We start from the raw sequence: 12,868 nt of genomic DNA on the forward strand, positions 1-12,868 counted from the left end.
TGTATTCTGCTTCACGCTCTGTAAAGAACGGTGTTTGAACAGCTTGGGCAAGACACTTGCTCCTTGTGAACTTTAATTCCTTCAGCAGTAAAATCTCAGGGCTCCTTAGAGATCCTGAAGCGTCTCTGCTATAGCTTCACCAGAAATGCTTGCCATGCTTCTTTAAGCTCTGACATTATTTATAATTCCACTTAAAAGATGTAAAAACTGTCCTTATTTATGCATATGACTCTTAATACAACTATTAAGCCATAACAAATTGACAAATAAAGCAATAAGAATCACATCAATGAAATCAAGTAAACTTGGGGCAGTCTGTAGAGTCAGTATTATTCACAAACTGAGCCTGGATCACTGTGCAATCAGCTCCCTTTCAGCTCCAGGGTTCTGGACAGGGCACAGGGGGACCTGACTCTTCTCCCACCTTCTCCTCTGCGGACCATGGAGAAATCTCAAAAGAAGCTATGGTGCTATGTCAAAGGCATGGTTTATTAATTTTACCACATGTTTATAAACATATGTGTAGACTTCAGTACTGAAATGCCACATCAGAATGAGTCTTAGGAATCCTGAACTTGAATAAGCTTAGGTTATTTTCTTTCAGCTTTCACTGAAATAAAAATAAAGGATTTTTTTAATCTCACTTTTTTTGTACTTTTCTAGATTTTACCTATCGCTAAAATAAATGTATTTTTTTTCCAACTGACTGTCTCAATGACAGTGTCATTAAGATACAATTCTAATCATACAGCTCATCCCCCTGAAATGGGTCACTATAACAATCCATTCTAGAACATTTTCATCTCACTTCACATCCAGCTAGTGGCCACTTCCTACTCCCTCGTGTCCTCCACAGCCTTCCGTACCCACTCAAACCTTACTAATCACCACAGCATGGCAAAAGGGCAGACACGGATTCAAGGGCAGTCCAAGCTACAGTGTGAGATCCTGCCTAAAAAAAAAACAAAACTACACTAATCTGCCTGTCCCCATAGATTTACCTATTCCAGACATTTCATATAAATGAAATCAGAACAGGTGTTCTTAATTCTCGTACTTGGGAGGCAGAGGCAGGTGGATCTTGGTGAGTTCAAGACCAGCCTGGTCTACATAGGGAGCTCCATGACAGCCAGGGCTACATAAAAGAGCCTTGTCTCAAAACACCAAAAATAAATAAATAAATAAATAAATAAATAAATAAAAATAAGTAAGTAAATAAGACTCATGGAATACATAGTCTTTTGTGATTGGCTATTTTCAGTTATTATAGTGCTGCCAAGGTATATCTATCTACGTTGTGTAATACTTTATGCATATAACTCCTAACGTAACTATTATACCATAGCAAATTGACAAATAAAGCAATCAGAATATGAACACACCATTTCCTTTTATTCCCAATATTTTACTGTAAGGACACAACCACACTTTATGTATCCTATCAACTGATTAAACATTCTGGTTGTTTCTTAGAGTATTGTGAGTAATATAGAGAGAGACAATGAGCTGTCAGGAGAACTGGACACACATCATCTTGGCTAGATGGAAAAATACGGGAAGACCAGGCTTGCCTCTCAATGCATGTTCCTTTCCTTCTACTCCAGCCCAGGCCCCCTGGGAGAACTGAGGAACACGTCACTCAACATACTCCCTATGCCTGTTCACAACCTCTTAGACCCCATCTTTCTATTTCCTACTAATTCTGTAAACCCTCTTTCCAATTAATAAGCAGTTCATCTGCCTCTCAAACCCCAAAGGACTCATCATCATCACCATCATCATCATCATCACCATCATCACCATCATCACCATCACCACCATCATCCACACGTCTGTGTGTGGTTATGTGCACATGAGTGCAGGTGCTCACAGAGGCCAGAGATGTGGGCTCCTCTGACTGAGCTGTGAACTGCAAGTGTGAGCTGTCTGATGTGGGTGCTAGGAACCAAACTTGGGTACCCTGCAAGAGCAATACATACCTTTAACCGCCGAGCCCTGAGACTAAAGGCACGTATCACCACACCTGGCTCAGCAGCCTGTGCTCTGAACTGTTGAACCTCTTCTAGACCATCGGAGCCTATTTTAAAGAATCCCAGTATAATTGTCGTAACCTACAGCACTGGGAAATTCTACAGTGTGAGTTCTCAAGAGCCCCCGTGGAGACCTCTGGGGTAGAGGTGAACTGATCACAGAAACAAACACAACTGAATTGTTTCAGAACTTTCCCCTCTGCTTTCAGGAGTCTAAAATGAAAAGGTAGCATTTGAGGATCAGTCTGGTGATGGCTCGGCAGATGAAAACATGAGGCCCAAGCCTCAAGTCCTGAATTCTACCCCAGAACCTACATAAAGGTCAAAAAGGACAGAAAGGACTTTACAAACTTGTCCTCTGACCTTAACTTCATATGCACACCATGGTACTGCTCCTACACACACACACACACATACACACACACAAAGTAGCATCTAGTTTTTGCTAAACTAGCATGCAGGAAACAGAGGCAGGAGGAATTTTGTGAGTTTAAGGTCAGCCTGGTCTAAATAGTGAGCTCCAGGCCAGTCAGGCAACATTGTGAGATACAGTCTATAATAATAACAATCCACTAAAAGAAATAGAATTCTATATACTACTTATTGTATTATAAACTAAAATAACCAAAAAGGTTTCATATGCATTTCCTTTCTTTAAAAAAATTAAGTTAAACTGAGCGTGGTGATGCATGCCTTTAATCCCAGCACTTGGGAGGCAGAGGCAGGTGGAACTCTGTGAGTTCAAGGCCAGCCTGGTCTACAAAGCAAATTGCAAGACAGTTAAAGCTGTCTTGAAAAACAACAACAACAACAAAAATTACCTCAAATTTAATCAAAAATCATTGTTTTAAGAGAAACAAATTACTTTTCAAAGAATTACTCTTATGTGAGTGTGTATGTGTGTGTGTGTATGAGTGTTTGTGTATGCACAAGTACCACACATGGTAGTCAGAGGACAACCTTGGGAATCAATTTGCTCCTTCCACGTTGGTCCCCAGGATGGAACTCAGGTCTTCAAGCTTGGTGGCAAGCCTCTTGACCTGTTGAGCCTTGTCACTGGCCGAGATATAGCCATGGTCTGTATCTGAGGGGCTTGACTGCCCACCACATGTTCTGGTAGAGACTTACATAAAATGCTCTGTGTTGTGTCTGTACCATGATCCCTGCGGACTCAGTGACAGTCCACATACCTACAGCACCAACACCAGCCATCAGGGTCACCAGGCCCAGAATCTCCCATGAGCCTACGCATTTCGAAGTTACTCATCAAAGCGGTGGATTTTGTTATAAATGTACAGCATAATATGTTCTCTTGCATGAATTAGGGTTACTTAAAATTCATTTCTTTAATTCATCTAGGGTAAAGTATAATACTTCATATGGCAAACACAATTTTAACTGTATTATAAATCCTAAGTGGAGAGCTCGTCAGCTTATCTCCTAGTCTTCCAAATAAGGAGCAGAAACTTAGTGCTATCATTTCGGGAGCTAAGAAATTACAGCGTCCAGGATAATTCTACTTTTAATTAAAGGCTCTCAGCATCTCACATATCCCTTTCAATCTCTCCCGCATACCAGAGGCAGATTAATCTTCAGAAAACACTACCTTTCTGTCTCACACAATAAAAACAGTGGCTCCACACACTTGTGGAACAAACAATTCTTCATGTCTCAAAAATCCATAATGACATGTTACTGTCTGCTGCTCAATTTAGTTCATGTCATCCCACCTTCTATTTTTATTGAGCATCAAAACAATCTCTTGTACACACTCAAATAAATCTCAGTATCTGCAACATTCCACTACCAATAGCTCCGTGCTTCTTACAGCCAGTCCACACGCTGCTAAGGAAAACGGCGACTGTATGAACCAGCAGAGCACCGACCCAGCTTCAGCTGCACCCCCAGTGTTGCTTAGATATGCTTTCTAATACAGCAGTCAGAGACAAAGACCGCTACAGAGCTGCTCTGAACCTTCCCCTCCAGGCCTGCCTACCCCTACTCACAGTTAGCCTCAACTGACCACAACAGAAACTACTGAAAGCTATTCAGCAGCCAGCGCTTTCCTCTCATCTCAGAGGAATGCCTCCACATCTGCTATTCTAGAATAATCTTTCCGCCTGTATCCGCTTTTGCACCTCCTTTATTTCATTACAGAACATGCCTGTAAGCAAACCTAGTTCCAGCTCCATCTGCACACTGGGAAGCTCTTGAATATAAATCCTTTACCCTAATCCTACACCAATGAATAACTAAACTTTCCATGAAAACTCATCCACGGGAATGACTCTTGACTACAAAACACACAGCAGACAAAAACTGATGTCTAAAACAAACTTCTTAAAGTATTAAGGCATGGTGGAGTTCCCTTTAATCCAGCACTTAGGAGGCCAGAGACAGGCCAGCCTGGTCTATATAACTGGTTCCAGGCCAGCCAGGGTTACACAGTGAACCCTGTCTCAAAACAAACAACAACAACAACAACAACAACAACAAAAGGTACTTTTTAAAAACAAGTTACCCAAATACTGTATTTGGATGGGAGCTTTGGGGGAAAATAGTAAGACAGGTTATCCTGAGCTACACATTCTAAGAAAAGGGAAAAAACCAATAATAAAAATGTTACTGGAGAACACTTCCCAGTGCCCTTTTTTTTCAAGGACTGCTGGAAGATGACACCTTTCCATTTTCCCCTCAAAAAGATATATAGTTGGCATAGGTGGGCTGGAACTGTCCTCATGTCCCCTGGAGTGTGTCCCTCTTCCTGACGAATTCACCACACTATCAATACAGACGGAAGACATCAACAGACCGGCTGCTAAATAAGCTTTTATTTAACTTTCTGAGACGAGAAAAAAGTTGTTTTTCCCCCCAGTACTCAGATTTTCCTTGCATTAAAATTCAATTACCTTTTTTTTCCTTCCTCTTTGAAGAATTACTTTTTTATAATTGAGGAGAGGAACAAGATAAATATGGTTTTTAAGGTTTACACAGCTAGAGTGCTCCTGGCAGACACAACGGGCACAGTCAGAAGAGAGAACTTGCTACAGTGGGCTTGAGGCTCTCTTTTCAAGAGCTGGTCTCACACACCCCTAAGCCAAGGCCCACTGGGAACTTCCCAACAAGGCTTCCCTAGCACTGAGCCTTATGGGAAGCATTGTGCATTCACGGCAGAGCCCTGGGTTCGAAAGCAGACATTCCTGGAATAGTTGCTGCTTCAGCCTCAATGAGGGCTCCTGAAGCAGGACTTTGGCTCTGTACCTAGGCGAACTTTCTGAGGCTGTCAGTAACCATGAACCTTGCATAAAAGCAAAGCTCTCCACAGCGTGGCTGGGACTGTAAGAATCAAAACAAACTCCTGTCAGCTGATCGGGAACCTGGAGGAACAGTAATCAGCCTTATGGAGTAAATGCTTCTTCAGCTTAGAGGTTACTCTGTAACAGATTGTTCTATGATGAATTAAATGCCCTGAAACTGGGGTTCACATGCAATACTTAGAAGAAAAACCTCCCATCCCTTCTCATCCAAATGTTTGGTATATGACTAAAGTAGGGAAGACACACGACGTCGTTTCTATTTTGGACAGTGTTTACCTAATGTTTTAGGTATATCTCTGACACAGTAAAAAAACAAAAAACCCCACAACAAACCTAAAAATAGTTGGAGCAAAACATCTAGGACACTAGGGATATAGCTCAGTGGTAGAGAGAGCTCTTGCCTAGACTATATAAATTCCTGGGTTGGGCCAGTGAGAAGTTCAGGGGGTAAAGGCACCTGTTACCAACCCTGACAACCTGAGTTCAAGGCCCTGGATCCACACGGCCCAGAAAGAACCAGAAGCAAAGAACCAACTCTCACAAGTTGTCCTTTGACCTCCGTATGTGTCTGTGTTGCACGTATGTCCCCCGGCCTGCGCACTTGCACATGCACACAAATAAATGCAATTTTTAAAGTGTTTTTTAAATTTCCTGTGTTCAATTCCCAGCACTCAAAACAAACTACTCACTGTGTGGCATGAAAGGATGCTGCCAACTTGAGACAAGTTTTCTGCTTCATCCTCCCAAATTCTAGGTTACAGGCTTTAGGAATAGCCGTCACTTCCTCCTTTTATCTAAGTCGAGTATGCAAGAAATAATGTGGATTACTTTCTCAAATCCTTAAAAGTTATGGACTTTATATGCGGATTAAATAAACCTTTTCCATATTTGATGAGTGTGTGTAGGGGAACAAACCCTAAAATCTTTGTACATTCATAAGGTAAAAATTAATTACATTAAGCTTTAGTCAATAAAACCTGTTTTTAAAAAGTCCTCATTGAAAAATCTTTAACAATGACTTTTAGTTCACCCTGTAATTTTGTTAAATTTACAGTAATATGAACTGTACCTGCAAAAGAAGAGACTAGGAAGAACTAGGCATGCATATAACACGAGAAACAGCAGAGCCGAATTGCCTTAAAGTATAGGATATTTAAAAGTTCTCAAACACCCAGGAAAACATATACCCAATACTCTTAAATACCCAGGAAAATAATGTTCTGTTGAATCACAAGGTGCACATTTTTTTTTATTTTATTTTGTTTTTGAGACAGGTCTTCTCTGTGTAGCTGGCCTTGAACTAAGTGAGATCTTAGAGAGCACCTGCCTCTGCCTCCCAAGTGCTGGGAGTAAAGGCGTGCGCCATCACCACCCCACAAGTACACATATTTTAAGGGCATCATTAACTTCAAAATCTACAAGTAAATGAAGAGGTTATTATGCTTTCATTCAAATTTGAATGCCACCACCTAATAACGCTGAGTTTTCAAAACACAGCTAAATATAAAAAAGGATATAGTGATCTCTCAGGTGGTAGTTTTCCAGGAAGAAAATGTAGATATTCTCATGAAAAAAAAATAACTTACTTAGAGGTAGCTAGCCTTGGGCTCACAGAAATCCATTGCCTCTGTCTCTTTCTTAAGAGGGGGAATTAAAAGTGTTATATCATCCTAGGGATTATGATGTTAATTCGTACAATCATAAGTACTGTCAAAATGCCAATGCCCAAATGTCAGTTAAGGCTGCTAATTTGCTACTGTTTCAGAATTCTTACTAGACAGTGCAATAGAAAAAATGCAGATTTGTCATTATTTTGATAGATACACACTATCTTTCCATTCCAAATGGCCAGTGATGACAAAAAACAGGAAGTCCCAAGATAGCCTGGTGCAGTGGTGCAGTGGGGCCAGGAGACAAGGTCTCTACCTCCAAATATGGCAATTTCAAAATCTTGCCTATAACACTTACAGAAATCTTCAACTACCATAAAACTTAAGAACTTTGAAATGTACAATATTTTTTTTAAAAAAAAATACTCCTATTGCTTAAAAAATAAAAGTGTCCCTTGTTGAAAGTACACCTGTTTTCCCCATGGGGATGATCACAAGGGAAAATCAGTATAAACGTAACCTTAAAGGCCCAACGGAAGGGAAAGCAGCACAACTGTTTAAAGACATCGGACCTTCTCAGGCAGAACATCTCTTTTTGGAAGCTCTTCAAGCATTAAAGGGACTTTTTAAAGAAACTGAAAAAATGCCAGACTATCGGTTTTCTTCCTCAAATAACTAAAATAAATTTACTAGGGCTAACTTGCAGGAAACAATGTGTTTTAATTTTCCTTCTTTTTCAGAGGGGATCTAGCTATGCTGTCTAGGCTGACACCTCTCCCAGTCCCCTGTGCTTGTGCTTGTGAGCCCCCTTTCTCAGCCTCTGCCATAGCTGGGACTACTGGAATATACAACTTCACCCAGCTTGGTTTTCTTTAAGAAAAAAAAATACATTTTTTTTTGTTTTTAATTTTCTTCTTTTAGATTTTTGGTTAGATTTTAGAGAGAGGTTCTCCTTATGTTGTCTAATTTGCTCAGGCAGACTTCCAACTCACCATCCTCCTGCCTTAAAAAAACAAGCTTTATTACATTGTATATTTTAGCTACATAGCATGATTGTATAAGATACACGTATATTACATAAGATACATGATATTAAAGTGGTTATTAGAATGAAACAAATAAACACAGTCATCACATAGTATCCCCCATGCACCCAGGCATGGCTACAATGTACTCACTCAGCTCAAGGCTTAGCTATTCCTCACTGCCACTCTTATGCTGTGCACTAGCTCAGTCTACCTGGTCCTCTGCATATTCGATACTTTGTATCCTTTTGCCTATATCAAGTTTCTCTTTGTGGTCCTATATTGTATTCTTTTTTTATCAAACCAATAGCCACTAATGGACATCAATTTCTATTTTCAAATGTAAATGAAAACACTACCAGAATGTGCGCACCTCTTTCACACACACACACACACACACACACACACACACACACACACACACAAAAGGCTCTCCACTTTTTCCAATTCTGTATTTTCTCTTGTAAACATTTCACAGACTGCCTTACAGTGAGTAGGTCTATAAAGACTGGATTTTAGATAGAAAGTCTGTTTATTAATCAGGGAAGAAGATTTTTTTTTCTTTTTTTCTTTTTGGTTTTTCGAGATAGGGTTTCTCTGTGTAGCCTTGGCTGTCCTGGAATTCACTCTGTGGACCAGGCTGGCCTAGAACTCACAGAGATCTGCCTACCTCTGCCTCCTGAGTGCTGGAATTAAAGGCGTGTGCTACCACTGCCCTGCTCATATATGTTTCTTGCATTAAGTTATAAGGAGTCTTAATTAGGAAATGTATTGGAACCAGGTAGTCAAGACCGGACCAAAACAGGATCCCCACAGAGGTCAGCTCTAAGCCTGGTGACTTCAGCTCTAATCCACGGATGGTTTCACTTGAATTAGCGCACCTGCTGCAAAGCAGCTCCTGGTAGGCACCTAGATGTTGCACCAGCAGCTTTATATAAAGCCATATTTCCCTTTAACAAACATAAACTCGCATTCCCCCAGTTTCAAAGCCAAAATATCATACCCTCTTTTCTTCTAAATTTTGCCTGAAAAATTACCTTGCCCTTGATAAGAAACACCAGGCTACAGAGACCCACATCTCCCAAACCATTAGCCATACTTGAAAGCGGTCCAGGAAATAACACATCAACAAACAGCAGGTACCCCCCTACCTGTTTCGCAACAAAGGTCAAGCGTCTCATAGGGCCCCAAATTCTCCCTACTCAATGCCAAGAGACTTAGTAGGCAAAGACTCAGACAGCCCTGACACACTGTTGACATATGGATAGAAAGACCTGTGACAATGACACCCCAGGAAATGACTGAGCACTCTATTCATCTGAGGATACTCCCCAAACAAGTCCTGAACTTGTGCTCACAAGAGAAGCAAGAGTTCAGGGTCAGCGCAGAACCTTCTCAATTTAAGAATGGAAGCACTTAGGAAGAGAATAGATAGATAGATAGATAGATAGATAGATAGATAGATAGATAGATAGATAGATAGATAGATAAGGGCCTTTCTATGTATCCCGAGAGACTCAGACTCCCAGGGTAGAAAGGCATTTTAAGCAGCAAGCACCAAACTTATGGCTGCGTGCCAGCCAATGAGGGAGGACAGTATCGGTTACAGGTGACTCCTGGACGTTCGCACCAGGGTCAGTCTCAATCGAGCAGGGCTATGAGGGTGAACCACATCAGAACTGCGGATCTAGCAGAGTCTTGGTGGCTATGACACGCAAAGGACTAAAGCCACTAAGGCTCTTCCACCTGGTAAACGGGACTGCTAGAAACGTTTTAAAATTATCTCCCATTTCTTTTGAGTGGTGCAGCTCCAGCCTTGATTCCGACACAAACCAAAACTGTCATTCAGTAATTCCTAATTGCAGTTCTCATTTAAAAGTTCCAAACAAAAAACCAGTAGTTTCCTTTCTCAAGCAATTTGATTATGGTAACTTAATAAGAAAAACAATTTAAAGACAGCCACAAAGTAACCAGAAAGCACTATTAGAAAGTGGGGGGAGGGGCAAAAATAGCAGAGGATACAAAACCTGCAACTGTCAAGAACGTGACTACAAATTCCTTAGCTAAGTTTGTCTAAAAATCTAAGTCTAAATGCTGAGATTCATTTTAAGCTGGGCGACGATGGTGAGAGTCTTTAATCTCAGTACTCACAGGCAGATCTCTGAGTTTGAGGTCAGGCTGGTCTACAGAGCCCAGGACAGACAGTGCTACACAGAGAAACCCTGCCTCAAACCCCCAACTCCGAAAAATCATTTTAAAAGTGAAATGACTGTTTCGTTTTTAGTATCTGGGGCCCCAGGGATGGGGCTGGTTTCTGTATTACTGAAGTACTTGCAAACACAAACAAGTAAACCATTAACACTATGAAAATGGAAACAACTGAGCACGTGACACATACCAGGCAGGAGGATGATGAATTTAAGACCAGCTTAAACCACAGTCAATCTTTCAAAAAACCAAGGGCAAGGGCTTAATCAGCAAAGTATTTGCAAGCATGAAAACCTGTATCTTGATCCCCAAAGATACAAATCTTTAATCCCAGTGTTTACGGGATGGAGGAGGGTAGATCGTTGGAGCTCTCTCCCTAGCCAGCCTAACCGAGGCTCTAAGGGGTAAAGGTTCAGGGACAGAGCATGTCTCAGGAAAGTAAAGTGGACAGCAACTGAGGAAGTCATCTGACATCACACACACAGGGCACACACGTGCATGGACACACAAACATGTATACCACATACACAAACAAAAACAAGGTACTAGGGAGGTAGCTTGGAGGCAGATCATTTGCCTAGCTTGTGCAAGGCCCAGGGTTTGGCCCCTAACAAAGAAGGGGAGAAGAGGAAAAGGTAAATAAAAATAACTTCTCTTCCATCAACTGCTCAAAAGCAAAATAAACACTGCCCTACATTCTCTAGGACTGATTAGGCTGTGGTTTAAAATTATGAGATTTTCAAAAATGTACTTTCCCCACAGCGTTAAGTATATTTACCTTTTGTGGAGTCAGGTATGGAATTCAGGGCCTAAAACATGCTGAACAATTGATCTACCACTGAGCTATACTGAATATCCTTGCTTAATTTAAATGCAGAAAAACTCAAGAATAAACTTGGTAAGTGAATTTTGTCCTTACTCTCATATAAAAAAAAATCATTTTCCTGGGGCTGGAGAGATGGCTCAGAGGTTAAGAGCACTGATTGCTCTTCCAGAGAGGTCCTGAGTTCAATTCCCAGCAACCATAGTGTGGCTCATAACCATCTAAGATGAGATCTGGTGCCCTCTACTGGCATGCAGGCAGAACACTGTATACATAATAAATAAATAGACCTTTAAAAATCATTTTGCTATATTCAATTGTTAAAATATTGCTTTGGGAGGGTTACTAGACTACTTCTGAGTTTATGAAAATGGTCAGTTGGGGGGGTTGATCCTCTTTCTTTTTCTCCTTTCCTGAGATATGGTTTGACTGTATCCTAAGCTAACCTTGAAATCAGAACGTATCTCAGGTGGTCCTCAAACTCGTGGAGCCTCAGCCTCCTTAATGCTAGGATTAGAAACTTACATCACTGGCTATATTAAACAAACAAAGTTAACCAAATTAACACTAGTGAATGAATCCTCGGGATTTCCACTACAGTTAATAGCTCCTTACAGTGCACTAACTTATTCAAAAAAGGCCATCTTCAGGTGTCAATTCTTTATGTCCTTGAGTTTCATCAGCTAAGGATAATCTTCGGGCTACTTGGCAGGTGACACATTCCTCAGAAACTCTTTCCTTGTGCATTTAAATGCCAAGCTCAATTATGTTGCCAGCAGAGTAAGCAGAAAGGATTGTACATATTTTAAACTAGGGAGTTGATTGGCCGCAGCTTCCTGCCTTGATGGAAAGGATAATGGGTAAAGCTCTGAGTCCGATCCCCCAAACATTGAAATCACTCTCAAAGAATCGGATCCTCTAACACTGCCCCAAAGACTGCCAAAATTCCCATTAGAGCATCCTATTTTTAGTCTCTGCAATCGGCCTTTTAAATTGCATTCTACAGTACAATGTGCTTAACTAAGTTTACACAGACGAATAAAGACGCTTCCTAAGGCTTTAATCCTTTGAAACATAGGACAAAATTTTAAGCTCTCGAATCTTATTTTTTGTTCAGCCAAGTCTTGCAAACATGCATATTAAAAAGAAAAGGTAAATCTTGGCCCAGAGGGAGGACAAGAAGGGAGACAACTAGGCTGTTCCTGGCGACCGAAGAGGTGGCGGTGGAGGGGAAACAAGGTATGGGGGCAAATAAAAACCACCCGGAGGAAAGCGAGCATAGGCGCCGGGCCACCGAGCTGGGAGACACCGACGCGGAGTAGAAGCCGCAGGATCCCCGGGGAGGCGAGCGCGCGCGGAGAAATTGGCGCGATGCGCGACAACAGCATACCCGCAGAAAAGCGGGGGAAACGGGAGAGCCGAGAGGGGGCGGATGCGAAGGGACCCACTGCAACTCGCGGGAGGACAGCGCCCGGGGAGGAACGTGCGACTGTCCCCAGCTCCGCGGCCGCCGTGAGCCGGCAGATCCCCTGCAGCACGGCTGCTCGTCTCACCTGGGCATCCAAGGCAACGCAAGGACTACCGCCGGGAGCCGGGTCTGTTTCCAGCCCCACTGGCTGACATGGCGGCCGACGAGCTGTCACACAGCTGGCTCTGGTCTCCCGCGGCTCTGGAAGCTCGGACACCTCCAACCTCCCCGCCCCGCCTCCCCCCGCGCGCCCCTCCCGCCTGGTCGCCGGACCGAGGAGCATAGAGTGCGAGAGGCTAGAGAGGCAGCGCCGAGTGCGAGCGACCATAGAGTTCCAACTCGGACACACCCGGATAGTCCACTCACAAGCGTCTGGGGGCGGAGCCT

General features: G+C 42.3%; 1 protein-coding gene across 3 annotated transcripts in view; it reads right to left on the reverse strand.

Moving 5' to 3' along the window:
- Positions 1-12,779, reverse strand: part of Cnst (consortin, connexin sorting protein) — an 84,442-nt gene extending 71,663 nt beyond the window's left edge. For 2 of the 3 annotated variants that reach the window (XM_048436462.3, XM_048436461.3), the window contains exon 1: positions 12,567-12,779. In XM_048436462.3, coding sequence (XP_048292419.3) covers positions 12,567-12,764 — 198 coding nt within the window. In that variant the 5' untranslated portion in view covers positions 12,765-12,779. Of the gene's footprint in view, positions 1-9,133; positions 9,249-12,566 lie in introns of those variants that run through there. The other variant, XM_048436463.3, reaches the window with a different exon arrangement.
- Between the last annotated feature and the right edge of the window lie 89 nt (positions 12,780-12,868).

The sequence above is a fragment of the Myodes glareolus genome, chromosome 5, assembly GCF_982192425.1.
Source record: "Myodes glareolus chromosome 5, mMyoGla1.1, whole genome shotgun sequence".
Taxonomy (NCBI): Eukaryota; Metazoa; Chordata; class Mammalia; order Rodentia; family Cricetidae; genus Myodes; species Myodes glareolus.